The sequence below is a fragment of the Ciconia boyciana genome, chromosome 14 (genome assembly GCF_034638445.1).
Source record: "Ciconia boyciana chromosome 14, ASM3463844v1, whole genome shotgun sequence".
NCBI lineage: Eukaryota > Metazoa > Chordata > Aves > Ciconiiformes > Ciconiidae > Ciconia > Ciconia boyciana.
The window spans coordinates 17,067,552-17,095,482 of record NC_132947.1 but is presented as its reverse complement, the minus strand read 5'-3'; the positions used below and the strand labels follow the sequence as shown (position 1 = coordinate 17,095,482).

Below are 27,931 nucleotides of genomic sequence, written 5' to 3'. Positions count from 1 at the left end.
GCGAGCGGGGGCGCGCGCGGGGCCCGCGGGGGCGGGGGCGGACGGGCGCTGGGCGGGGGTCGCGCGCGGCCCGGGGACGCCCGGGACACCCAGCGCAGGCCGGCGCCGCTCCGCCTCCGCCTCCCTCCGCCGCCGCGGCACGTGACCCGGCCCGCCCCGCGCCGCCCGCGCGCGCCTGCGTCCGAGCGCGCGGAGCCGGGCGGGGGGGGCTGCGCCCCCGCGCGTGGTGCCGGTGCGCGGGCGGAGCGGAGCGCGTGCCCCGCCGAGGAGCCGGGGCCACCCCCCGCCCCCCCCATTCCCCGGAGCGGAGCGGGGGGTGGGGGCGGCTCCGAGCCCGCGGCGGCGGCGGCCTCCCTCGTGGGAGGTGGGCCTGGTCCCGCGGGGAAGTCGGGGACCCGTCCCTGCGCGGAGCGGGCAGGGCCGTGCCCCCTCGCCCCAAAGCAGGGGTCCCGCCCGCGGGGACTTCTTGGCTCCGCGCTGCCCGGCCCGCGGGAAGAGCCCTTCCCGCCGGGGAGAGCGGCCGCCGGCTTCTCCGGGGGGCTCCCCGCAGGGAGGGGGGTCCCCGTCGCCGGGAGGGCCCGGGGGGGGCCGCGGCCCCGGGGAGAGGCACCCGCGGGCCCCGTGGAGCCTCCTTCACCGGTGGGAGCAGCTCTGCGGCGGGGCGGGCTGTCGGGGCAGGTCCTCCGCCGGAGGAGCGGGCCTGCGCGTCGCCTCCGCGTGGGTGCCGGCCGTGGAGGCCGTGGGTTGGCAGCCGCGTCTGTAAAGGAATAAAAAGTACTTCCCGGATGAAGTTGAAGAAAAAATAACAATGAAGGAAATTACTGCGAGAGACGGCGGGTGATCCGGAGGAGCCTTCCATCGGGAGGTTTCGGGCTTCATCGGTGACTTACGCTCCGCTTAATTTTACCACTGGGGAGACGGGAAAGGAGCCAGAGAGCGACCTGGTACGGATTCAGCAAAGGCCACAATGCTGAATTTTAATTAAAAGGCTGTTTATCTGGTTCACGAACAGCCCGCAGTCCCCAGCGGGCGATGCTCGCTCCCTAAAAAGGCACCTCAGCGCACGGGGGGGGCTTCCCAGCGGAGGCGATCCCCACAGAACAGCTTGCAGGACACAGCCCTCCAGTTTGTCTCTTCCTCCAAACCTTTATTAATATGAGAAATGATGCATCGATATAAAAAGGCAGGGGCGCTGCAGAAGTGCCTGTTTTTCTTCCTGCCCGTCATTGCTTTAAGCAGAAAGCTATTACCTGGCGGCGGTAAAGAAAAGAAACACGTGGCAATTACTATTTCAGGCTAGCAAAGTAATCGAAAGTCCTTTGTGGGAAAAATACAGACTTTGGTCCTGCAAAAATACGTATGATTGACGTTAGTAACTCGAGGAGGTTCTGCTGGCTTCAGGAGGGGGTGCAGGCCCGCGGGGCTGCACCGCTGGAGCCAGCCCTCGCAGCCCCCCGCCACTGGCTTTGTGCAGATTACCGCAGGATAAATGACGTGAAAAGGGGAAAACGTTCTTTTATTTTGCAAAATGTTTTGAATACAATAATCCCACATCATCTCATTTGTCACCATAGCTCGCAACACAGAAAAAAATTTTTTTAAATTGAAATATAAATGCATTCCATAAAAAAAAACCCACAACACCAAAATAATGAACATCATGGTTCATTATGAGTTATCTTAATAATGAAATATTGTTGGTGTGTGGAAAGCTGCAAGCAGATTGCTTGTTCCCTTTGCGTTTGTAGCTCTAAAGCTCCCTGTCGGCAGACAAGCATTGAGCAATTCTTTACTAAAGGATTGTTCTGTTCATGCCTTTTTCTGTGTAAGTCTTCTCCAGTTTCTGGGACAGGGACCCCAGCTCCAGCACCTCTCCAGTGTGCTTCGGACAAGGGAAAAGCCCTTCCCCAAGCCCCGGGAGACCCTCAGAGGTGTCAGAAGAGGAGACGGGGCGTCAGTCACAGGGCAACGTTCATTACATCTGATTGTCTGCCAGGGACTTTCTGTTCGCGTTGGTGTGGATGTTTCCCCTGCTTTGCCCTACTCCGCTCCTGTCTTTTGAGACAGGCTGGAAACACGGGGAAGCTGAGAGAAGACTTCTTCAGTACCCGAGAATTACCTTTCTTCCCGACTTGTCTTCACGCTTTCCTCTCTTTCAGGAGACACTTCTTAACCCAGCTACATTTAACATCTTCCTCCTCCAGCCTGATCTTCCCCAAAAGGCTCATGCACTTCCTGCTCTGGCGCAGCTAGGTCAGAGTGCCGCTTCCAAAAAATCCCCGTGTTTCCCACCGATGCTGCTGTGCTTGTCTTGCCAGATTGTCCTTTGGGGTTTTTTGTATGCTTGTTTTTGTGTGTATTATCTACATTAATACTGGGCACATCTCGTATACCACAGCAAACAAGAACAAGTAGAACGCTATTTTTCAAAACCCGAGTTTTCTGGAAGCACAAGATTGAGGTATCTCACTAAGATCTGCTCGACCCATCTAACTGCTGTGACTTTCTGATCTGGGCTTGAGAGGTTCCACGTGGATAACTTTCCTGTGCCTAATCACACATGGAGTTTGCAAGCAAGCCCTTCCTTCATTAGCAGCTCGGTGCCTCGCACATCCACTTAGCACTTTAGAGCACGCTGCTTCTGATGGCTTTTCCTTATGCTTCTGCTTACTGTTGGGAAAGACCAGAACTCCGCAGGATTAAAATTAATCCCCATTCTCTCAAAATAGCTTTGCCACAAGTGTAAGGAAGTAAAGGGAAGGTAGAGCTGAAGGGACACCAGGGTGACAGGACACAACTGAGGACCCTTCTGAGGCATCTCTGCTGAAGACCGGCAGCTGGAGGAACCCGAAGTGGGTTTGCCATCCTGCATATTGCAGCTAGCGAAAGGCATGTAGCTCACTGGCCGCCGCCGTGTGCGGCAGGAGACCGACAGGCACCTGGCAGTGGTGCGAAGGGAATAACGTGATGTGGAGGACTGTGAGGGGGAAGAAATACGGGACAGCTCAAGCACTACCACCCTGGTGTCCTGCTGCCCGCACGCACAGGCGCGTCTCTGCAGCGAGGTGCACTGTAGGCAGATCTCCGGAGCTGAGGTTATTGCACAGCCTGGATCCACGCTGTGTAGCTTAAACGTTTCTAGATCTCACCTGGCCTCTGTACACCCTAACCAAGACAGGAGACTTTTTTGGGCTAGATCTGTCCCATCATCCTGGGTTTGTGGAGTCCCTCCGTGAGCAGACCCTCATTTTGGTTTGCATTCTGAAGCTTTGCTGCAAAACAAGTGATACATGCTAATACAACGTCACCTGCAGAGGAGCTACGTACAGCACAGAGAGACAGCTGTTTGAGCTGCTTCATTGTCCACAAACAGAACAGAGAAATGCATCTGAGATCTTGACAATCAAAATTGTGGTTATATTTACATGCATTTTCATATGACAGTATTTTCAAAGGAAAGGCACTATACAGAAAAAGTAGGTAGACTCATGACCAGCTGTAGATTTTTCCAAACGTAAATATTATACAATAACTTGACCAAAATAATTTCTCCTCTAATACCGGTACGATGCTCACTCAGAGAGAAGGAAGGGAGACCTGTTGCATTGCAGTCACAATCACTTTTATTCTGGGGTTTTGTTAAACTGTGAACGTGGCGAGAAGGAGGGAGGTGGGCAATTGGCTACAGACGTGCTAGATAGGGTGGGGTACACAGGAGGCATCCTCTCCTTCTCGGCTCCGAGGAGACGGAACGGCGAGAGCTGCCGGGTGGGAGCCCCGGCCGTGCTGGGGGCAGTCCCGGTGGATGGAGGATGGCGGGTCCGGGCTGCCAAGCAGCCGCTGTCAGACGGGACGTTCCCCCCGGGCAGCAGGGTCAGCTCTGCGAGGACAGTCTGCATCTAAAAATGCTGTGGCCGCTGGAGGGCCCTTCTTGGGCAGCGTGTTTCAGTGCTCAAGTGCTCTACTCCATAGGCTCTTCTGCCCTCCGCACAGACGTGTTTCATTTTTAGGTAGTGCCCTGCCTCTCCGAAAACCAGCTCAGCCTGTCAGAGCTGTCCTTTCCCTGGCTAGCGTGCAAATGTCCATCACTGAAGTATGGAAGCTCTTTCCAAAACCGCTGTGATGAAAATACCTGGGTGCTACAGGAGCTCTTCCTGCTCCACCTGATTCTTTGCAAAACCTTACAAAATGTTCAGTGGTTTTGATGCGTTCATGAAAGAGATGCAGGTTTCATCTCATGGTGTTTACTGAGGCCTGACTCCCCTTTCTCTCCAACAAGTCAGTCTCTGGGATCAGTCCACGGAAGCCTGTCGAGTTGTGCAGCGGGTGGAAGGAGGCTCTGAGATGGTCCAGCCAGAGGGACCCAGCGGCCACCGGGAGGGTCGAGCCCCCCCCGGCAGCCAGCTGACCGGCTGACGCTGAACAGGCGCTTTTGGACTCGCCGCCCCAGCTGAGGGACCCCTCGGAGAGAGGCTGGCAGAGCTGCGGCAGAGCTGTAGGACACCAGTCATCAGCCCTGGAGACTGGGGACCTGAACCCGCGGCCCCAGCTACAGCAGCAGCGGCTGCTCTCTGCCCTCACCTGCCCCTGGCAGCCCCGGTCCCCCGAGGCACGGAGGTCCCCCCCATGCTGCCGGAGCTGCTTGCTGGAGTGCAGAAACACCCGGTGTGCCCAGGGCCGCTCTTTGGCTGCTCTCACACCCGTGCCCAGGGGCAGCAGGGGACCCCCGGCCCTTCCCGCACCTGTGCTGGGTGCTGTGCCAAGCCGTGCCGGCAGCGTGGCTCTAACCACCCCGACAAGCCCAGCAGCATCTGCCCCCATCCAGACTGGTAGGAGCAAGTCAGGCTCCAGCCCCCTCAGTGTCTGGGCACTGAACCGGACAGTGATGGGAACAAGATGGCACAGCCGAGGGGCCGGAGCATCCTCGTCCCCCCAGCTGCAGGATGACGGCGCCGACTTCTGCCTCATCCCCCCTTTAGGCTTTTATATGCAGTGATCAGTGCTCGATGCACACAGGTGAACAGCGGTATCTAAAGCTAGTGAAGCGCTGCTTGTTATCTGTGCTCATGGATGGCATTGAGCCTTTGTGAGAAATAGTGACAAACTGAGCTAACACTTAGCAGCAGAGCCTGTCTCCAGCTTATCCCGATGTAAAAAACCAGTATACATCGATGGGGAGCAATGCAAACGTGGGCAGAGACAAGCTGATTGCATTCCAGATCATAATAGTCACATTTGGCAAAGGCATCTTTTTTTTTTCTTTATTTTGTTTGGGTTTATTTTGTTCCTTTAAAATTTTTCTTTATTGTTTTTCTCAGCCACTTTATATTTTGTATTTTGTGTTCTGAGCTCCTCACTGACACTTTCATGTAAAAGTTTCAGGACAAATTCTGCTTCAGAGCTGTTAGACGTCTGCAATAGCCAGGTTGAAATCAATGCAGTTACTCTGCACACATGTCTCCAGAATATGGCCCTTTATTTCACAACGTCTGTCTCACCTGTACAGAAGGAAACATCGGGTATTTCTTGGTACCTCACATTACATTCATTAGATCTCATCACAACAGATGGACTCAAAGTATCAGAGACACTGGGCCAATTAACAGATTAAAGGCTTCTGTATCGAATATATCTGTGCTATACTGATGCCATTTTTAAAGAGAGACAATGAGAAATAATTCAAAATATCTTTACTTCTCTTAGCTATGACCTGGGGGCCTAAGTCCTCTCTTCCAATTATTTTAAATTTTCTCCTTTCTGCAACATAGTCCATGATCCAGCAGAGCACTTAGGAACATGCTTTATTTTAAGATTCTGAATAATTGCTGTCAAATTGTACCTTGGGGCGTGTAAGTGCCCTTTTGAATCAAGACCAGAGTCTTTAACTTCCAAATGAACACACAGTTTCCAGCATCAGAAGTGAGTTGGTGAATTCAGTTAATAAAGAGGAACTTCATCTTTCAAAGTGTTTTGTGGTATTCCATGCAAAGTACTGAAGCGACGATGACTTGACCACTTATTTTGCAGCTGTGCACAGTAAGCCTCCGTGCCCGAGGGATAGCCCACTGCTGTACTGTACCAGAAAACCCCCAAATTTCCACCAGTGAAATTCAACGCACAAAACTGCACCCTTCCCTTCCCGTGAAACCTGAACAGGTCTGCTCTAAGACACGTGAAGTTCTATGAATGCTTTGACTTTGGGCAGTGACCAACTCTAGTGCTGATGACAGAAAAATAAACAAACAGATTTGATGTCCCTATGGTGAAGAAAGTTTCTTCTTGCCCTGTGGGCAGTGTGGTGGCACAGAAGGCAACTTCCCAAAGACAACGTTGAACTTCCCGTCTCTCAGCTGAGGCCATTGACGCATTTGTAACAGAAAATACCATTGGTGTTCCCATCTGCTAGGTAGCTGCTGTGCTCTTCTCGTGGGTGGCTGCGCTTCAGCGGAGCATAAAAGCATCTCTGCCCTTCCTCAGCACAACGTGCAAGGCTTCACGTAAGATGCTTTGAGATCCTCAGCTGGCAGGTGGCAGGAACGAGTAGGCCGATTAGCTGCCGTAGCGCCCTGACCGCCCCAAAACGACCTGCATGCTCCCCGTGTCAAATGGCAATGAGCGTTAGAAGGCGTGTTACAGACAGATGGGTGTCGCGGGGTCCCTCAGGAGGGGGGTTGGGGGTGACTGGTGTAATCATCAAATGAAAGACCAAGACAACCATAAGCAGACATACATATATAATATGTACAGTGGCCATAGATGCATTTGCACCATAAAGGAAATCATCAAATTTTAGACCGCAGAAAATTATCGAATTCCAGAATATTTTAGTGCCAGGTGTCTCTGTCTAACTGGCTAGTAGAAAGAGAAGGAAATGTCCAAATGTGGGTTGAATGAAGTGGTGCAGCTGTCAGATGTGGTATTATTTCTTCACTCTATTTCAGACAAGAAATGCAGAAGTATTCTTGTATTTTGCACTACGTGCTGCAGACAGAAAATTATCTCAGTAGAGTTTGGTTTGGTTTGTACCTTTTCTCTCACTCTCTTCAGCTTTTCCAATAGAGCCACCTGTATCAAAATATGGAGCTGAAGTACAGGCATGAAGTTAGGAAGCAGAAAATCCCAAGCCTCTCTATAGGGATTACACGATTCAGGCTTTCAGAGCAGACTGAGATAAGGCAGTGTTAGGAAAGCCCTGAATCTACCTAAACGCTCTGCATGTGGTTTTCAGTCCGTGGTCTGTGGAGTTTTACAAGTCTGTGGATTTTTACAAGTCTGTGAGTACTGCTAAGATATCTCCAAAACGTATCTAAGAAAATTAAGCCCATTACCACTAAGCTTAAATTCACCATGGAGGAGGCTGAACATCTGTAAAAAAACTATTGGGGCTCCACAAGTTGTTAGAAGTTGAAAACCATTGCTCTGGTTACAAAATCAGACTGCCAGTGAGTCTGTGCAGCAACTTGATTCGAAATATTTTCTCCCGAAATTCAAGGTATGTAGCAATGTGAGAAAAAGAACTAACACAGGAGGCTGCACGCTGGTAAAAATCAGCTGGCCCATACGGAGTATTAAAGGACTCCCCGATATTCCAGCTACAGGCACCTACAAACACTGCGTTAGGCTGTATTAATTATTGACTTACACAAGAGGCAACGAATGAACTTGGGAAAGACAGGGAGATGAAGATGACAGTATCATCATCAGCTGTTTTTTCCTTTGCTAATGTTCCTGCTCACTAAAATTAAGATGCTGGCTAGAATTGGGCTTTTGAAAAGACTGAAATTATTAGCAAGACTCTGCCAAAAGAAAAGTGTGCTCCCTGCACTCCTGTAACAAGGACTGGGCTGCTTGCAATTCAAATAATTTAAAAAGAAAAGAAAAAAAATCAGAGATCTGTACATTGGTGCTGCTAACCCCTCTGGTGTCAGCCTGGGTGGGGAATGCAGAAAGTCTACTCAGCAGTGTGTATGCAGGGCTCCCGCTCTGGGGTTGGAGAAGGGGCCATTTCAGAACATGCACGTCACTTGGGTTGATTTGTCTAAGCCTCGTTCAGCGAACACGTCATCTGGGAGGTGCTACGATATTGTGGCTCCAGCAGCATCCACGCTCCTGGGGTCCTTCAGGCCAATGATGAAACTGTTGGTTCTCCTGGCCCCGTGAACTAGGGACACCACTTTGACTTTATCCACTTGATGGCCCCTGGCTACAAGAAATTCAATATCTTCTTCAGGAAACTCACCTGTAGGGATTTTAAAAGAGGAGTTTGTAACTGAAACCACTGTTGCCTTTGATGCAAAAATCTGCTCTAACCCTGTCGGGATCTGCAGTGTGAAGGAAACTGCCTGCAGCCTCTTCAGAAGGTGTCCTGCTAGGGTGAGCCAAGCGGCCAAGGAGGACCAGCACTCACCGCTCCGAGGAGCCGTCTTCCAGCTCTCAGCAGCAAAAGCTGTTCAGAGCTGGGCAGTGCTGTGCGGTGGGGGAAATGAGAGGATCCAGAAGACCATTGAAAGATGCGGAAGGTCCTCCTCTTTCGAAAAAGGGGAAAATACGTTGTTGGCACCTATTGTAGTTATCCTTCTTACAGAACACGAGGCAGTCCCCGCTCTTAAGAGCTCAGTTACAAATAATAGTATTAACAGTTATTAGTCAAAATAAGATGCCAGTCAGCTCAAAACAAATGATAGGAAAACAAGTTGCCAAATGACAAACTTTGTGAAAAGCCTTCCAACTTCCCCTTCACATAGTTCTTAATCTTCCGGCCATCTACCTTAGGTTGCTTGCTCTTCTGCTTTAATTTTGTTTATTTGATGTTTTGTAATTTCTGTATGAATAGAAGTGCCTGAGGATACAAAGCTGGGGATGCAGCTGGACAAACCGAGCAGGCACACAGAAACCCCACAGTTATTTAAGCTATATACATTGCAGATGTGTCTTAACACGTATCTTGTTGATGTCAAATGTCCAAACCCACAAATTAGGACCTTTTGAAGTTTTTGATTTGTTTCAATTACATTCTAGTTTCCAAGTCTGCAGGTCACACTCGACAGACATTTTTAGATTTTCCTCTGAAATGGGAAGGCCTAGAAACTTTGGCTATTTTGTGTGAAATGAGAACCAAATTTCACTTACGGTTCACTCTGGTAAGGTATGGGGCTTTCTGAAAAACACCAAATAGACCAAGACTTGTAATAACAAGGACAAAAGCTGGCAGTACAGTCTCCAGAGTGTCAGCATTGATGCTGCATTTCCAGCACTGTCAAGCTACAAGCCTTGCCACAAGCCTTGTCTTCTCCCCAGTCAGTGGAGTTAAGGGACATGGACTGGAAAGTGAAAGAATATCATTTATGGCAGTGGTAATAAAACGTAGGAAGATCTGCTAGCTTTCAGGACCTGTCTGGGTGAAGCTGTGATTGCAATCTTGTTTATTTGGATATCCTCAGTGGCATCAGATCACCAAAAGGTTTTAAGGACAGGACAAGGCTGCTACCAGGAGGTGAGCGGGGACAGGGGGAGGGCTGGGGAGAAGCACCTGACCGCGTCTGGACAGGTGGTGCTGGAGGGGCCAGAGAGCACTCCCAAGACAAGAAGGAGAGGGCATGGCTCAGCAAGGGCTCCAAGCTTTGAAGACGCTAGGTTGCTGCTTTTTGTCTTCCCCAAAACCCTCCACACCCACTGGGGACCTAGAACACGGTGAGCTGTGCGCTGGGCTGTCACACTTCCACAGCAGTGTGCTAAGAAAATCCTGCTCCTTTTCTAAACACGCCAGGTTTGTAGGCTGCGCCACACCCAGTGTCCATACTCACTGTCAACCTGCAAGGTGTTGGACTGAAGCTGTGGGTGAAGTCGACCAAGTGACAAACTTTCACTCAGATTCTTGTTAAATGTTAAAACATTTACCAAAACCTGCAAGAGAATAAAAGATCCTCAATAATTAAAAAAAGTAATGAGAATAGGAGAAGCCAACTTCCCGAGCATCCCCCTAATTGGTGGCTCCAACATCTGCAGATGCAGCAAGCAAAGAAGATTTTGAACCGTTTACCAAACTGCATGAACTAGTGCAGGGTTTTGGACATACAAAGAGGCCCTTGAAATATGGCCTGTATATTGTTGGTGGAAAAGCAGTACCTTTTCAGGATTGCAGGGGCTTTTTGTCACATAGTTCCTGCTAAATTAGGAAAGCTGTGTGTCTGGGACGTGATGTAATCTCTAAATACGTGTTTGTTGGCCAAAAGCTCAGCACGTGACTTCTCCAAACAAAGCATTAGAAACCAAGGGTTGGCTTCAGTTTTGCTCTGAATCATGCCTTCCAAAAGGTAAGGAAAATGGGAGCCATTCTTGTTGTGCCTTTCTCTGTAGCGATCCTTTGCTGTTGTGCATGCAATCAAGCTATTGGCAAGTACTTCACCTCATTACAAATCATAAATTAGGAGGAGCTGCCCGATTTATAGCAAGTGCTGAGCAGGGAGGAATTCAGTCGAGAATGCCCTAAAAGGAGCTTTTCATAGGGAAAAGGGCTAACGGGCTGCCAGTCTCCTGCAATTCTCTGAATACAAAATGCTCCGTTATTTTCCTAATGATCCTGAAGATGAGCTTTGAACAGGTATTAGAATGACACAAAACCATTACAGATTTTGCCAAGATGCTTTTCCTCTACAATTATGAGTGGTGCCACCAAAAGATGCAAGAGAAGTAACCGGTAGCTCTTAGAGATTTGAAAAACCACATGTGTGGAACTGGTGACATCAAAGACTGAACTGGTAATCCCGTGGCCACCAGTTTCAACACAGCCTGGGACATTAGGAAGGGAAAGCCTGTACTGCAGGAGGGGACCCTACTCAGTGTTGAGCTCAACAGCTGCTCCGAGAGGGCGGGTGCCCGGACACAGCACTGACCTGAACGATGCTGCTCAAGGCTTTGTCCCCGTTGTTAGCTCCCAGACATAGGTAGGTCCCGCACATCCCCTCGGACGGTCTCACGATGGTGGGCAACAGGAAAGACAGGGGCCGCTTCCGAGGCTGAATGAGATTTTGCTGCAGTTGAAGAAAAGACACACCAAAAAATTTCAACAAGCTGACTAAAGCTTTGCTGGTGCTCAAGTTGCGCAGGTTAACTTCTTACTCTTTATGCTTCAGCCAGCAATTGCACTTGTGTAGTTTTACAAGGCTGACATCCTCGCTGCTATGATGATGCTCTCTGATGTTAACAGGATCCGTCCCGTTTCATGCCATGGCTCTCTTTTACAGAAGGTATACGGAGCCATTCACCCAATTCTAAAGTACCAACCCAGCAAAGTGGGATGGTTTTACAATACATGGCAAGAAGAAACAACAAGGCAGCACTGGAAGCCACCAGTACTGGTCTGTAATTGTTTCTTTCCAAGACCTGAAGATTTTTTTTCTGCTATCTGTTACTTTTAAACCTGCAGAGCAGCAATTCATAAAGAGAGTCCTCAGTTCAAGCCCACAGTTGCTTTAAAGTGCATCTGGACTGCAGGGAAAATAGGTAGCTGAGATGTGCAGTGTCGCTTCATAAAACTGCATTATAATGATAATTGATACACATGAAGCCTTCCGTTTACTCTGTTTCAGTGGTTCGTATAATGAAAAAATAGGAGCTTTCTACAGACTGTTGTCTCTCAGTTATTAATAAGGCATTAAATAGCCTCCCTGTTGTGGAGATGAGAATAAAATTGAAAAAAATGGTACAGACAGCTCAAATAAAGAATTTGTCATGTCATTCATTACCGGCCTGGGAATGGAGTGGTTCATTGTTTTATTTTGCCAGAAGTCCAACATCTGGCTGTTCAGGAGGACTCCAGAGGGTGTTATTATTCCACTGCCAAAGGGATGATTCAAAGAACTGAAAAGAAACATGAAGAAATCTCACAAAAATCCTCCCAGAGATTTTTGTACACCTCGAGGCTTTCAGGGCTCCAAGTTTCTGTCCCATCTTGGCTTGATGGAGACTCTTTGGTAGTTCTTTAGGGCTGGTTAGATGTGAGGAGTGAAAGTCTCCATGTACTCAGGAGCAGGGACCATGTGGGCGACAGCAACTCTGTCCCTCCCTGTGGTTACGGATTCCCCTCTAGGTGATGGATCTGTCTCCATCCCCCCATCAGTCCTCAAATTTGGCCATCACCTCTTCTCCAGGGAGCAGACTTGGGCCAATCCAGACATGTTTCACTGTGAGAGGGCTGTAGGATTACACAGGGCAGAGCAGCACCAGCTCACACATCTCCACCCCATCTTCCCCATTTCTCCTGTTGCAGGGCTAACTGGGACAGAGCAGCCCAGCTGCTCCAGGTCTGGTCCCATCCTGTCCTGTTGAACCTGCTTTCTTCTCTCTGCTCCCACCCTCTGAGTACATTATGGAGGGAAGAAGTAAATCCTTTACCTTACAACCGCAACAATGAAGTCATCAGGTCCCATGACAAGGACCTGGCTAGCAGCAGATCCGCTCTCCATGGAGAAGTGAGGCATGCGGAGATCAGACGAGAAGGACTGGGAGTCATTAATCAGCTGGCGCAGGGAATTAGCTTCTGATTTACTTCAGCAATGAGGGAGGGAAAGAGGAAAGAAAGCCATGAGCCTAGGAAGCTGAACATCTCTTGGTCTCTCTGTGGGGATACATCTACACAGCTACTGGTGGTGTCTCCCTGAGGGGGCCGGCACTGAGGACAGGGAGCTCCTTCGGTTCACCTGATGGAAGGCGACAAGATGGCTCAGTCTGCACAGAGAGGCAATGCCGTGGACCTCCCAGGCTCTGCCTACAGTGGTAAACTCACCCCCGATGGACGAGGGGTGGCACCACCCGGCTGCATGCCGGTTCTCCAGGAGGAGGGCAAGTCAGGTCCAGCTCTGGCCACCAACCATGGCTAAACCTGGCTCTGAGGTGGGAGGCTGGGCTGAAACCCCAGGCCTGGCCTCTCCCGCACGTCTGGGCATACTGCAAAGGCACCGAGCCCCACAGTGGGGAAGGGAGAGCCAGAAACTGCATGTGTGGTCATGACCACGTGGATGGTCGTTTGTCCGACCTGCTGAGAAGGAATATTTAGAGGGGTGAGAAAATGGGAGGAACCCTCAAGATCAAGCTGGCTCCAGGAAACCTCTGTGTGAGGACATCCCAGGACCCATCCCCAGAGCCCCGTGGTATCAGCTGTGATCCTTGTGGAAGAGTGAGCCCTAGGAGGACACTCAAGGACTGACCTTTCCTCAGTAAAACAGAGGTAGAAAAACCTCAGGTTTCCCTGTGCACTGAAAAGAGCAAATACAGGAATGATATCCAAACCAGACATCTTGCAACTGTCATCGTGCCTGTCAGCCTCAGACCTACCTCACCATGCCTTCTGCAGCGTGAGTGATGGACACATCATCAGATGGGTCTCCCAGGTTGCTAGCTAGACTCAGGGCTATTTTTAATGTCTAAATTGAACAAAGAAAGAAAGAAAGAAAGAAAGAAAGAAAGAAAGAAGGAAAAACATTTAGGTGGCCCTGGAAATACAACTTTTGATACTCCAAACAGAAAGAGGTATCTGGTCTCCTGGCATGTTGGTTAAAGCCTATGAAGAAAAATGCCTAAAGCCCGGTTCTGGGAATACCTCAGTGCAAAGGGCTGCCCATGTGGGTATGGGGACCAAAGGACATCAGTTTGGCATGGCAAACTGTGTGCTGGGGAAGCCGAGCTTATCCAGCAGTGTTTGTACAAGGCGGAACATGCCCGGCAGGAGCTGACCAGCTGGCTCAGCCCAGCTCAGTGGTTCAGCTGCATTGCCAGCTGGCAGACAGGGTCACCAGGATGCCACTTATTTTCTATTTCCATTCCTGAGTGGTCACCACAACAGTAGAGATCACAGTGAATCCCACTGGGACAGTGGGGCCTGGGCTCGCCATTGCCTCTGCAGGGCAGCTCCACTGGCACAGCACCACTGCCGAGAAGAAATGAGCTATTCTGCTCACCAGCTGCTACCCATGTTCCTAGCTGTAAGTCATCCAAAGTGTTGGAACAGAAAGCGTTAGTCCCAGCACACTAAAGGGAATGATGGTGTAAAAAGAGGAAGGGATCTGTTTTCTCATACATGCAGAATCCTGCCTAAGCCATCCATTAAAAATGGGAAGATGCAATTTCAAAAGACACAGTTTATCCAGCCCTGGTTTTACAGTGCATAGCCAGAGGACAGCCACAGGGAGAGATGTGCTCTTCAAGCAAGCCAGCTTGTGCTTAGCAGAAATGCACTAGACTTTCAGCTTGCAGGTCATGCCATTTTCATTCAAGATTCAAGACAGTACATTACCCTGCAGGTAGATAGCTAGATGTGACTTCTGTTTTGATATGTGCCACACATCAACAACTTCTCCTGAAGTGTCATCATTTATCTTCTGATGTACAGTGTAGAACATGATTAACTTCTGGAGAAGGTGGCATTTCCATGAAACAGTCTCCTGACCACCATACCATGTGGAGGATGTACAAGAGGCTTGGTGGCCAAGGAAGAGCTCCACTGAAACAAACAGACCATGTCCACCCCACAGGCACAGGTTAAGGACATCTTGGTCATGGCTGTCCCAGGACTGGAATATCTGGTGCTGACCTAGCACTGAATCTTAGCCATGTGTTCAGCAGTGTGATCCCAAGTAATCAGGGTTACACATCTTCTGAAGTGACTGCCCTTTATCTGGAGGTTGCTGTTCCTCAGCCGGGACATGATAACCAATGGGTGAAACTCTTGGCCTGGTGTAAATGCAGAGCAAATAGATTCATCCAAAGCTTCCTGAAGAGAGCTCAAAAATAAGTTAGGTGAGTCAACCTCCTCTGCACAGGCCTAGTAGCGTGTAATACCTCCAGTTGTTGCATTTTTGCTGAGAGGCAATAGCTTCCAAGCACCCACTGCCCTGTCTGCTACAAGGATGTGGTTACATCCATGCTTAAAATTCCCAACTCGTAAAGCCCAGCTGTGGATCTGTTAGGCATCTAAGAACATAATTCTGCTTACAGAGCAGGTAACGGAGCACTTGCTTGACTTCCTAGGAAGCTACAATGTTTTGCTAGCCCTAAATACTGGAAAAATCATGTTCTGGACCACTGAGATCAGGAGGTGGGCTAAAATGTAAAGATTTTTAAAAAATATACAGTGTTGGGTCAGTTTTCCTTGCCATCGCCACATATAGGTTTTTGCTTGCAGCATCACATTGCTGACTCTCCTTGCAGTGCCCTAGCAGTGCTCTGGTATGGCCAGGGCCACTGGAGCATAAGAGGTGGAGGAAACAGGGACCACCCTCAGCTGCTGTGGGGTCATTCTGAAGAGATGATCACATACAAGAAATGGGCAAAAGCCACAGTTTGTTCTTCTGAAAAAGCTCTGTCTAAGCAAGAAAGAGCTCAGCGGAGCAGGAGGCTCCAGCATCTGCACCTACCTGCGGCAGCAGCACAGCTCAGATTTACACCTTAGCAGTCTATTTACTAATTTTCCTCTGGGAATTACCTACAAACATTTTTGTACAACCAAGGAATAAATAAATTATTCTCTAGCAGTACAAGAAATTCAGCCAAATGTTGAACCTCCTCTTACCTCTGCCATCCAGTGCAAGATATTCCCCCTGGATACTTGACTTGTGATGTTAAAGCCCTCAAGGATGTTCAGTGCTGTGATCAGTGCAGGACCTGCATGTGGAGGTGGGGGACTGAAAACAAGATGACCTGTGAAGGGAAGAAGAGAGGAATGAAGCTGCTTTTGTCAGATACTGTCCAGTTATACTACTTTCCCATAAGCTAGTGTCCTTGAGGACAGGGAAACCTTTCCAGATTTGAGGGGAAATAATGGAAAGCAACATGATTTGAAAAGGATTTCTCAAAACATTCCTGTTGTATCTTTCTGTTTCTTTATGGTGGATGAAGGAAGCCCAAATAGGGATGCTTTTTTTACATCTGAAATTCAGTTCTTGTTGGTTTGGTTGGTTTCTGGACTGCAGTATGGAAGAACGGAGATAAAATGGGTTTGCAACATTACAGCTATAAGGAGAGTAAATACAGTGATTTCTAGAAAAGAATGACATTTGAGAAACTTTTTGCATAAGGTAAGTTTTCCTCCCTTGTAGATAAACTTTGGGAACTGTCTTCAGACGTAGGCGCTAGCCTATGGTCCAGCTTCTATCTAGACGTTGCATCAATATGTGACCACGTTGCATCTTTACACTCCAACGCTATCAAAATACCATTGGTCACTACCAAGGAAAAATCAGGCCCATTTCAAAGTGCTGAAAACCTCCTGAACTGCCTACGATGCATCCGTGTAGGTGGGCAATAGCAGGAAACTCCCTGGAGGGCTTTTCTCCAGATGCTTCAGCGCAGCTTTGACTTCAACTCTTGTTAAATACTGTCGCCACCTCCTGCCGGGTGAAGCAAACTTTTAACTGGAGTTGCATGGCAATGGGTCAGGCGTTTACCTCGATAGACTGTGTGGATGGGATTCTCCACTCTGACACTGTAATTGCTGAAATCTTCCTCCACCAAGACTCCTCCGTAGTTGTGGACCTGCATAAGAGAGCAAAGCAGCGCACACTGAGGTCAAGGCTTTCTGTGTTCCTCGTGCTGGCCCAGGTGAACACACACCACACTGTCAAACAAATACCATTGAGATTCCCGAGCCAAGTGCCAGGTTCCTCAGGGTACCCTGAAAATCTGTGCTTTCATGGCCTTGGTAGCCTGGCTCACCATTCACCACCGCTGGAAGGCTCTGCAGCTCACCTCCAAAAGCTCGCCCACCCCATGGGTGCTCTGAAGCTGTTCTGCCTCCCCGAGAGAATGGGGACTGGCACTGCCTTGCAGCCTTCTCTCCCCAGGCATGTATGTTAAAGGTTATGAAGCATTTGAATACTGCTAGGATAAAAGATATATGTGGATCCAGGAGAGAAGGAACCTGGGTGTAGCAGGTCACCATCACTAGAAATCTTTAGCATACAATTCCCATCTTATTTTTAATTATTTCAGGTGACAGTGGGTCTGCTGTACGCTTGGTCTTTCTGTAGGACTCTCCTAGAGGTACAGTTTACTGGGGTTAGTAATTTTCACAAACAGTAAAGATGGGTAATTCCCCCTACTGCAGGACTTCTGTGGTTGAGTCATGATGGAGATGAGGCAAGACCATCATCATTGCACTCTGCTGATCTTAAAATCCCCTAAAGTAGGTAACACTCTCAGTCAGCGTAGAGGTGCTACTGTGCTCATGGGCCAACTCTTTCCTTCCACCCAGCAGAAGCCACACGACCTGCTGGGGTGAGTTGCTGCTACGAGTCCTCTGGATTTCCATCCAAAAATGGGCAAGAACAAATAACCTGTGCAGGCACTGATTTCTAAACTAGCCACCTAACTTGGCAAGAAAACTCCTTCTCTGGCAGAAATGGATGAATCACTGGAGCAGGAAAGCTAATGCAGGGCACGTTGTGGGGAGCAGCATGTCAAACCACCCCAAAGCTGCAAAAGAAGATGTATCCCCTACTTGGGACCCCTGCCCCCTTCCCAAAGCAGTCCCAGAGAACAGGCCAGGTTGAACCCAACGGCGGAGATGAGCCGGCAGTGCCTGTGCCAGGAGCTGGCTCCCTGGAGCTCGGCCAGCGGAAAGCCCGGGCGCAGCAGTGGGGAGTGGGGCAGGAGGAGCCTGATGGCACAGAAAGGGGAGAAGCCCTGGTCAGCCACACACTGCAGACACCATCTCAAATTCCCCAGAGAGCACTTTTTTGCACCTGTGCCTTCCCGCCATGGGATGCAAACAAAGGGTAGGGTGTTTTGGAGCTTTACTTGATTTCACCACATTGATGCCCTCCCTTTGCTGGAACAATAAACACTGTGGGAAGCCAGCACTTTGCTCTGCTCTGCAATCAAAGCTGGAATTGTGCACTTGATCCCAGAGCTTGCCAGGGTCTTTGGTGTTGCAACCCTGGGCCTTGTTCCTCCATAGAGAGTTTGTGCTTCCCTGCGGCAGCCCTCAGGTCAGGGGAACGGGGTGATAAAGCAGGGTTTAGCTGTGGAGATGCACCACAAGCTTGGGACTTTTCCTGTTCCTTGTTCTCCACCTCTGCTGTGGTCCAGGTGAACCGCAGGAGAAGATTTCCAAACACAGAGCTCACAAATGTCTAAGGCTTGAGCTGAATGAACCCATTCCAGATTACTGACATGTTGAAGGGGCATCACCCGAACACGGTGGTAGGGAAAAATGGTGCCAGCAACCACCCTGTCTGCAGCTACACAGGTATAAAAGTTGTTCGGTTTTGGGGTTTTTTTACCAGAATAATTACTTTGTTCTTGCTATTTTTTCCAGAGCACCTCTAACAACAGGAGTTAAACTAGGGCAACCCTAAGTGGGAGCAAGCCTGTCTGATCCTCTGCTCAGAAGGCTCACAGTTTTATTTTAAAACCATCTTCCTGGAGTCTATATCTTACAGTTCCATTAACAAAAAAAATTTGCTTCTCAACAGTGGGGCACCTCTGTTATGGGGAAAAGGGGATTGTCACTGATACTAACAGAGTGCAGAGCGGGTCTTGAAATTGAGAATTTTTTTCCTTTGAAAAAACAGTCTGTCCTGGTTATAGAGGAAATGGAGGTTTCACTTCTGTAGGCTGTGGGAGTGACCTGTGTCACGCCACTGCAGTGACAGGGACAGGAAAGAAAAAGGAGGCTCCATGCATTTGTCCCCATCATTGTGCTAACACGTGGCTATGGCTTATCTCCAGGTTGTCACCTTAAGCAGGTGACATGGCAGGTGGCACCCCCAGCCCAGGCTGTGCCTTGCGATCTGGGGCAGAGACAGGGACAGACATGGCTCACCTCGGAAATTATCTCCTGGGTCAAGTTTCCGCTGTAGAAAGCTGACACCCCCTCTGCGCCCACCAGCTCCAGGACGGCCGCAAGGTCCAGGCGCCTGACGAACATGCCAGGCAGCAAGGGCTGGCCGTCCGGCAGGAAGATCTCCCGAAATTTGTCAGAGTAGTTCAGGTCCTTCAGTTCACTTACGGCTTTGGCTGCGGGCAAGAAGGGGAAGGACATCCAGACAAGCCAGGGTGCAGGAGCGCGCAGGGGACCTGGAGTCACTGCGCGCCTGATGGGGATGTTGGAGGCCTGCTGCTGCCTCTTGCCCTATTGCAAAACTAGAGGGAGGCTGGATCATGCATCCATGAGAGCTGGGAAGGAAACACAAAGAAACCCCAGCGCCCTTCCCTGCCTGGCCCTGGGTGGCTGCCCTGCGTGGGCTGCTCTGACCTGTCCCTGACCAGCCCTGGGAGAGGGCTCCAGTTTTGCAGCCACCACGCTCTCTCCTTGCGGACCGTGGCTCACGCGTTGCTCAGCTCCCAACACCATCCATCTCCCGGTCCAAAGAGCCTTAATTTCCCATGAATCTACATCCCCAGCCGCCTTGCACCCAAGCGCAGTGGCCAGTGTGCTCCTCCGTGCTGAGCAGGCACCCTTGGCTCCTCATCAGGTACTCACCCAAATCGTGTGTGACATTAAACCCATCCTGAGCGACACCAGCCGCGAGGCCCAGCAGCTCGGACCATGGGAGTCTGCCAAAGGAGAAAGGACAAGGAGAAACATGCCTTGGAGGGGTGCAGCAGGGCAGGGTGGTGGGGAGCAAGCACAGGGCTTGGCTCTGTGGTCAAGGGGCTCCTGAAAGACCAGACTGTGGGGCCAGTGGTGGCCAAAAAGAGCACTGGGCTTTCAGTGGGTTGTTTCTTTTTAGCAGGATCATCTCAGTGCTCCACAATGCGCACCAAAGAGGAATGTCAGTGCAAGGACAGGGGAAGGGCATCTCTGGAGCAAAATCTCAAGCCAGGCCCCGGCCCTGAGCAAGTCATTCAGATCCCTCCCTCCCTGTCCCAACAGGGCATCAAGGACAGCAATACTTCCTAGGGTCCAGCTAAAGAGAGAATGAAAATACACAGGCATGCATGAAAATGTTCTGCACCTATTTTTAAGAGAACATTTATTGTCCGTCTTGTTAGCCAAAGTTCACTTTGCAGAAAACCTGACCAAGCTGAATTCTTTCTTTTGTTAAATGAAGTACCAAAAAATGAACATATTTTTCAACACAAGCCTCCAAGTACCCCTTAGCTAATGGTTTTGACTGGTGGCTGAGAACGTGGTCTGATGGCAAGGGCTCTTGTGCTCCCAGCTCCCCTGCGGGGACCCCAGGGCACAGCCTGTGCAGCACGAGGACAGCCTGCCCGTGCCAGCCTCGTGTCTTACCTTCCGTGCAACTGGTGTGCCTGGTGCATTCCTTGTATCATGCCTGGCACCCCCACAAGCAGGCCTGGCTGTAAAACAGGAAGGACAAAAAGGAAGAGTAGTCTCTTTCCTGTGAGGACATGGGACATGGTTCCCAATTGCAAGTCAAGGAGATGCAAGTCATATTCACATGGGAAGTGTCTGTATGGTCTTTAGGAGAGGGGAAGAGGTCTGTAGCAACACACTCAACTAGGGAATAAAAGGTTTTGGAAGGAAAGAGGCAAATTCAATCCTGGTCTCAACCCAGTTTGGTCAGGAGAAATAACTCAGCAGAACAACACAGGATTGTGCTCCTTCCTGGGACTCTTGTTCTCCCGGCTCCCCACTGCCGGAGGGACATGCCTCTTTACTCCCCAAGCCCTGCAGGCTCCAGGCGTTTTGGGGCTGTCAAAGAAGTATTTTCCCTGGATTCCCCATGTCTGTAAGGCCTGGGATCTCCCACGGCGGGAGATGCCTCCTGTCCCTTCCCTGGGCATCTCCCCTTCAGCCCCAGAGCTGCGGGGAGAGGAGAGCTGGAGACATCAGCCAGCTACAGCCCTGGAGGGGTTGGCCGTGGGACACTGGTCCTCACCTTGGTGTCCGTCTGCAGGTCCTCCTCCAGTGGGATGCCCAGGGGAGCCACCTCACGGAAGTCGATCACCCAGCTCCTGTTCTTCCGGATGTCGTGGACCAGCATCACCCCACCCCTGCAGAGAGACAGGGCTCACGGCACAGCACCGGCTGTCCCTGCAACAGCTGCTGCCGTAAAGCCAAAAGGAAGAGCGCAGGTGCCACTGGGGCCGGGGCCATTCCCAGCATGATGGGGCCACCCTCAGCAGGTCACCACCCTCAGCAGTAACCCAGGGCTGGCCAGCGGCGCAGGGAAACGCTGCTGCCCTTCCCCAGAGTGCAGTTCAGGCCAACCGAGCCAGGGCCAGGGCGGGATGCAGGCAGCCCCCGTGCTGAGGCTGCAGCAAGGCTGGATCAGTCCCTGCCAGCCTGGCCAGAGGGCCACTGGCTCTGTTCCACTGCCAGGTTGGGACTATCCGGGATTTTCTTTCTAATCCGAGCAGTTTTGCAACAAAACAGGGTTTTTGCTTACAACAGCAATCTGTGGCGCAGCCTGGAGAAACTATCAGGTGGCAGTGTTTTATGCAACGCTCCCAAGAGCTCCCGAGAGCCGAGGGCAGCAGGCTCACAGAGGTGCCACCCTGGGGATGAGGGCTGGGAGGAGGCCACCTCTCGCCACCATGCCTCCCACGGCTGCTGTCCGGAGCCGGGCTCGGACCTCAGCCTCCTGCTGCAGCAGAGCAGAACTTATGGAGGGAAGCAGTCGGTCTCTGAAAGCATTGGGACTGAGCCCAGGGTGTTGCAAGCTCCTGGCACACTCGCAGAGGGACTCGGCAGCCTGTGGCCACTTATTCAACCCTGCCGAGCCTGAGGCTTGGAATTCCCCGGCAGCCACTATGACAGACGCAGCTTTTCCCTCCCTGGGGGTATCTGTCCCTCGCTGTCAGCTCGGTGCACAGGAAGGGTCCCTGTCCCTGTGCAGATGTGGACACATCCACCGCCTGATGTCAGAGACTTGGTACCATGTGCTGGGATTCGGGCTACAAGCTGGTGGGGAAACCACCTACCTGAGGACAACCGCAGACAACAGCACGGGGGTGAGTGATCAACACTTACCCGCCGATCCCCGACGTGTGGGGGTTGACGATTCCCGCACAGAGGGCCGAGGCGATGGCCGCATCTACCGAGGAGCCCTGCTTGTTGAGCACCTCTATGCCCAGCGCTGTGCAGCGGGCAGCGTCCGTGACCACGGCGCCGCGGTGGAAGATCTGCCAGAAGAGGAGAGTGGTTGTGCCCGGGGAGGGGTGCTGGGGCCGCCCAGATCTTCGCCCAGCTCTGTGGGAACTAAAGCCTGAGGCCAGCGCCAAGGCTGTGGCTGATCTGCATTTTCAGGTGCCTGCAAATGCCGGTGGGAGTCATATGTCCCTTGGCACGTCCCTGCACCAGGGCAGCTGTGGCCGCTCTGCATGTAGCCGTGGCCATCAGCTCAGCCGGCTTTCAACAGCAGACATGCTAAGGTGGTGGGCGATGTCTCACCCTGTCCTCCGCAACCCCAGAGCAGGGTTGGACTAATCCTCAAGAGCAACGGGCAACGGCGTGCTGTCACTGCGCTGCAGCAATGTGGTCACTGGAAACGGGAATACAGCTGCAAAGAATGCAGCATCCCCCCAGTACCACGGCTTGTTCTCATCCTTCCCTGGTGCCAGCGCCAGTGCTAACGCAGTCACAGGAAGTTTTAAAGGGTTCATTTTAACCCTATGGTACAAATTGCAGCATGTCAGCATGAGCCAGAGTGGCCTTGGGAAGTGCGAAGACGGAAGGGCCATGGCAGGCTGGCGGGCAGGACTGGCCCTTCCAGCAGTGCCACGACAGGGGCTGTGCTGCACCCCAGCCAGCCGCGGGGCCAAGCCGCTCCACTCCCAACGGCTGCATTTTGCATGCCAGTGAGAGAGCAATAAATTAAAAAAAAAGCAAATCTCTTTCACGTTCGTGGACTTGCAGGCAGCTCTGCCCTGCTGGGCGGCATACGGAGAAGATGATGGTGACTACTGGCTGCCCCTTGGCCCTTCTCAAGCTGCAGTACTTGGCAGGAGATGTTCTGCAGGAAGGTATGACCCCACGGCCATGCTGCCTTTGCTCTGCAATTCTGCTATGGTCTGTGGGACAGATTAGCAGGAGGTTCAGCTCTGCTTTCAGCCGTTCCCCTGCTTGGTCCTGGATGGATCCTTCCAGAGGTGAGCCTGGGCATGCAGATCCATAAAACTCTCCCCAAGTGGAGATGTGTGAAAGATGCCTACTGCTTAACTAAGGATTGCTTTCTGAAAGCATTCACATCTGGCTCAAACCACAGCTGGGGACATAGCAGCAGGGCTGCCCGTTTCCCCCTGGCAGCACCCCCAGACCTGCCACGCACAGCCACCCACGCCCCGGCCGTGGGGCAGGCACCGAGAGCCCAGCTCCCGCCTTCGAGCACAACTCCCAGCCGCAGGAAAAAGCTTTCGAGACAATTTGGGGGGGAATCACAGAGAGAGACTCAGCACCCAGGGTCTCACTGACACTGGCCGGGGCTCACCAGCACTTACTCCGCTAAACTGCTGGCAAGGAGGAAAGTTAGGGAGCTTCTCCTATTTTCAGAGCCAAAGCCCAACTGCAAAGCCACTGTTTCATCTTACCTGAGGGTCCCCAAAATAGATCTGCATGATAAGGGCCACTGTGACCCCCATGGCGAAGGTCAGGCAGGCGGTGATGATGACAGTCAGCCCATCCTGCCGGCAGCTGCAGTCTCCAGAAAAAGGGTCCTTGCTGGTCTCCTGGAGAGGGGACACGTCCTGGCTTCCCATCTCTGATGAGGATGAGGGCAGGCGCTGGAGACGCGCAGACTTCAGGAAGGAGTCCGGGTCTTTGTGGGCAGCAGGGAGAAAACAAGTGTTAGTTGTTGAGCAACACGGGGCTCTTATTGCAGTGTTTACCCAGTGCTAACATTACACCGTGCCCCTTCCAGCAAGGCTATTACCTTCCCTATTGATCCCAGCTCTCAAGAGACTTTCTGGCTCAGATGCTGCTTTAGGTCATTTTACTGATCCCTTCCTTTAGCTCTAGTTATTCCAAACTGACTTCCCTGGAGATTAAGAGGGGCAAAAAAACCTGAATTTTCAGTCCATTCATCAGTCTTCAGTGATGGGCCCACAGTTACTGCTCCGTTTGGAAGGGTTCTTAACACAGCACTGACTTGCAAACAGGTCTCTGAAATGCAGCAGGACTGAAGAAGAGGAAATTAAGATATAAAAAAAAAAAAATCCAGCAGCCTTATTTGGAGCTATGCTTGAGCTCAAGCACCTGAGCAAAACAGAGGCGAAGCAAAACACGAGGCCCAGGCACAGGAAAAGCCTGTAGACAGAAGCATGGCAAAGTGAGGGCGGAGAGGAGCAAACCTGCAAACCGGAGGGCCTCGGGGCGTCCACCCGCTCTGACAGCAGCAAAGGCTCTGCTTTAATTTCTTGCTTCCTCCAGCTGACGAGGCCCACTGTGAAATCAAGCCGCTCGCCGAACGCCCAGCTCTGACATGGCAAATGCAATGGGGCAGGGTTTTGCTGGGCATCCATCGCCCGGCAAACAATGCTCAGCAGGATGAAAAAGTCTCTCTTTTGCTGTGAAAGATGCCTTGAATCTCTGCTTGCGTCAGCTGCTGCCCTTGCAGCGGGGAGGACACCGGCCGAGCGTGCCCTGCCTGTGCACAGGCGCTGCCGGGCACACAGAGCTGCTGGTGCAGCTGCGGGGACATGCCTGTCCCTGCCGGGCACCGAACGGGACCAAGCAGCTCAGGGCATCATCCAGGGCTGGATGAATTTTTTCGGGGGCTGCCAAGAGCCAGCGGGGGCTGCAGTGCCCCGCACATCCATGGTGGGAAGAAGAGGAGTACTGAGTGGAAAACACAAGATGAGAAGCTTGTCCCTCCGCACAGGGGACATTTCACAGGTTCGGGGTAAGGGAGAAGGAAACCCCGCATCCCCCATCACCCCGCCATGCCTCTCTGCCTGCTCTGGCAGGCAGCATCCCCCTGGGGACTGCCAGCCCTGTCCTTGCCATGACAATAAAAAGACCTTCTGGGTGCAGCTCTCCCGGGGCCAGACGGGGAGTTAGTTTTAATTTCAGTGATGCTGCAGCCAGGGAATCCCCTTAGGGCAAATTTAATCTCATTCATGCTGCGGTGATTTAGGAGCGTGCCTGGGAAAGGCTCAGCTTTCCCAGCCTGTGCCTCTGAGCACACGCAGAGCCCCTCACCGGCACGTCTGCTCTGAGTGAGCTGGGCCTGCAGCACGTGGGTAGAGTGGGAGGCCTGGCTCGGCGGGGCGACGGGCTGGGGTGCCTCGGGTGGGAGCCACGCCTGGCCTGGCGGGGGATGCCATTGGGGAGGGATGTCACATGCAGCCCCTGCCCCCCCCCAGTGGGGCACCAGCCCCACCAGTGGGGAAACAATGAGGAGTGAGCTGGGCTCCTCCGCCCGACCCCTCCAGGATGCTGTCCCTCTGCTCTGCTCCTGTAGCGCTGGTGACAGGCCAGCCCAGCACGAGGGGACATGAACAGCCCAGGGAGCAACCGTGGGAGAGGACAGGCCACGGCCCTCCAGGGTGCCCTCTCCCACCCACACAGAAGTCCCTTGGTTCTCCGCCAGACGTCCCGCATGGCTTTGGGCAAGTCACTTAGTTTCTGTGACCGCTGGTGCTGCATGGGGACAGCAGGGCCGTGGTTTGGGGATGGGAGTGGCTGGAAGGGGGCAGTGGGGAGCACAAAGGGCAAGGAGCAGCCTGTGAGGCCAACGCACAGGTGCCCGCCCCGCCACCAATGTCCACGCTTGAAAGAGATCCACCAAACCCTACTTGGCTTCCATGGGGGCTGTGAAGGAGACGTGGCTTCACGGGGGAACCAGCACTTTGGGGAACCAGGGCCACCTCAGCTCTGGAGACGCTTCAGAGGGGACAGCAGAGACCGGAGCCGCTCGTGGGCTCTGGCAGGCACTGCGATACAGGACCATTCAGTCCTTTGCGGGGGTCTGTCCCCAGCACCAACAGCGCAACAGGGGCTTCCTCCTTTTAATGAGATCTTCTGGGCGGTAGAAACCAGGGGTCTGGGTTCCCTCCCTGCCAGTCCGGCAGATAACACGGCACGGAGAACCACAGCCAGCTTTTGCAACACGCACGCAGTTGGATGAGTGTGAGTTTCCACGTGGCAGGAGAGCAGCAGCTCCTCCGGCCTCCCCACGCACGGACACCTGGGGAAACTGAGACCCCGTGCCCGGCAGGGCGCTGGCACAGCCAAAACTGCACCAAACTCTGCTCGTGCTCCACGTGTGAGACAAGAGGCCTCGTGCTTTTGGAAGAGCTGCTCCCGCAACCCTGCACGCGGCAGCTTTGCCCCGACAGCGCAGGATGGCAAGGGACGAGAAGGGGCAATGGGATCTTCACCCGGTGGTCGCAGCGAGACAGGGCAGAGGACAAGGGGCACGTGGGGCCTGCTCAAACATGGGCCTCAGGGTTTGGGGGTCGACGGGGCAGAGACCTGCCCGCGGGCTACGAAGCAGCCCCGGGGGTGAAGGGCAACGTTGCTTGGAGAAACATGACACGAGGAGGAAAAAATGTTTCTCTGAACTACTGAGAAGGAAGCAATCAATTAAAAACAGGCAAAGGGTTTTCTCAAGGATCAAAGGACCACCTGACTTTATTACAGCCGCGCACCTGGCCGGAGGGATCGCTAGCTCCGTGCCAAACCCCTGGGATCTCTGGCTATCTTCCGTGCCCGCGGCTCCCGGCACGTCCCCGCAAGGTGAACGAGGGGCCGGGGAACACGAGGACGTGGGAGCCCGGCGAGGCCCCGCTCCCGGTGTGGGGGCCAGGGAGAGGGAGCCCCTCGGCCCGGCCGAGGGCGAGCAGCGCCGGGGAGGGCGGTGTGGAGGGCGACGGGGGCCGCGGTTGAGCGGATGCGCGGGCCTGCCCTGCTGGAGGCCGCGGGCGGGCTCGGGGCCGCGGGCGGAGCGGGGGCCCGAGGGGGGCCGGGGTCGGCGGGGGCCGGGGACACGCGGGGCCGCGGGCGGGCCCGGCCGCCGCCCCTCACCCGTGTCCTGCTCGCCCAGGAACGCGTCCTCCTCCTTCCGGGCGCGGAGGCCGCCCTCGGCCGCGCCGCCCGGCTCCTCCTCGGGCAGCCGGGGGAAGCTGGTGATGCTCATGTAGTCCACGGGCGAGCCGGCAGCCAGGGCTCGCTGCCGGCCTCCCCCCGCCTCCGCCGGCACCGCCATCGCCGCCGCCGCCGAGCCGCCGGAAGGGGCCGGGCCGGGCCGGGCCGGCCGGGGCGGCCTCGCGGCTCCTCCCCGCGGCGGGGCCCTGAGCGGGAGCGGCCGGTGGCGGGCGCTCGGGGCCGGGGGGCCGCTGAGGGGCGACGCCGGGGCCCCAGCGGGGCCCGCGCAGGCAGGAGGCCGAGGCTAGCCCGGCTGCGCAGCCCTGCGCTCGCTCGCCTCCGCGCTGCCCGGCGGGCCCTGTCCCGGTGGCGGGCGCCTCCCCGCAGCCCGAGCGCTGGAGGGGGGCAGCCGGGAACGGGGGGCCTGCGGGGGCCGTGGCGGGGTGAGGCGCAGCGTGGCTCGGGGCGGAGGAGAAGGGCCCATCTGGCCGGGGCTGCAGCCGGGTCTGAGCTCCCCCTCGCCCCCTGCCCCACACGCTGGGTCAGAGCCAGTGGAGGGGACGGGAGGGATCAGCCCCGGGGCCCCTCAGACCAAGGGCGTCTGCTTTCCGGGCCAAGCCTCCAGGGTAGCCGGACTGGAGATTTCCCGGTCTCCAGAAGGCTGGAAGAGTTTTCCAAGGGATGTGCCCGTACTTTGTGTCGTCGCTTATTCAAGCCAGCCTCTAGCAGGGAGGCTCACACACCCCTGTTTCACCCATTACCACGGCGGCAAGGGGGGTCCAGCACCCAGTGGGACACCATCAGCAAGGGACACCATGACATTGCCACAGAGCAGCCTGGTGTGTCTTCTCTCACAGCCAGCTTGGCCTTCCAACACGGACCTCTCATGCGTGGCCGTCTGGAGATGAGAGCTGAAGATCGTGGTTCTCCCTGCAGCACAAC

General features: G+C 53.2%; 1 protein-coding gene across 2 annotated transcripts; it reads right to left on the bottom strand.

Moving 5' to 3' along the window:
* Positions 1-5,351: 5,351 nt before the first annotated feature.
* Positions 5,352-27,309, bottom strand: GGT7 (gamma-glutamyltransferase 7). 2 transcript variants are annotated; one of them, XM_072879307.1, is made up of 15 exons: positions 26,930-27,309; positions 23,494-23,720; positions 21,938-22,089; positions 20,844-20,958; positions 20,234-20,301; positions 19,478-19,551; positions 18,818-19,011; positions 16,440-16,527; positions 15,566-15,693; positions 13,333-13,421; positions 12,394-12,546; positions 11,745-11,859; positions 10,893-11,030; positions 9,804-9,903; positions 5,352-8,239 (listed from the first exon to the last, which is right to left on the bottom strand). In XM_072879307.1, exons 1-15 carry the CDS (start codon positions 27,108-27,110, stop codon positions 8,076-8,078), a joined length of 1,986 nt encoding a protein of 661 aa, XP_072735408.1. In that variant the 5' UTR covers positions 27,111-27,309; the 3' UTR covers positions 5,352-8,075. The 2 variants fall into 2 exon arrangements, with proteins under 2 accessions (XP_072735408.1, XP_072735409.1); XM_072879308.1 differs by having other exon boundaries at positions 26,554-27,073.
* Between the last annotated feature and the right edge of the window lie 622 nt (positions 27,310-27,931).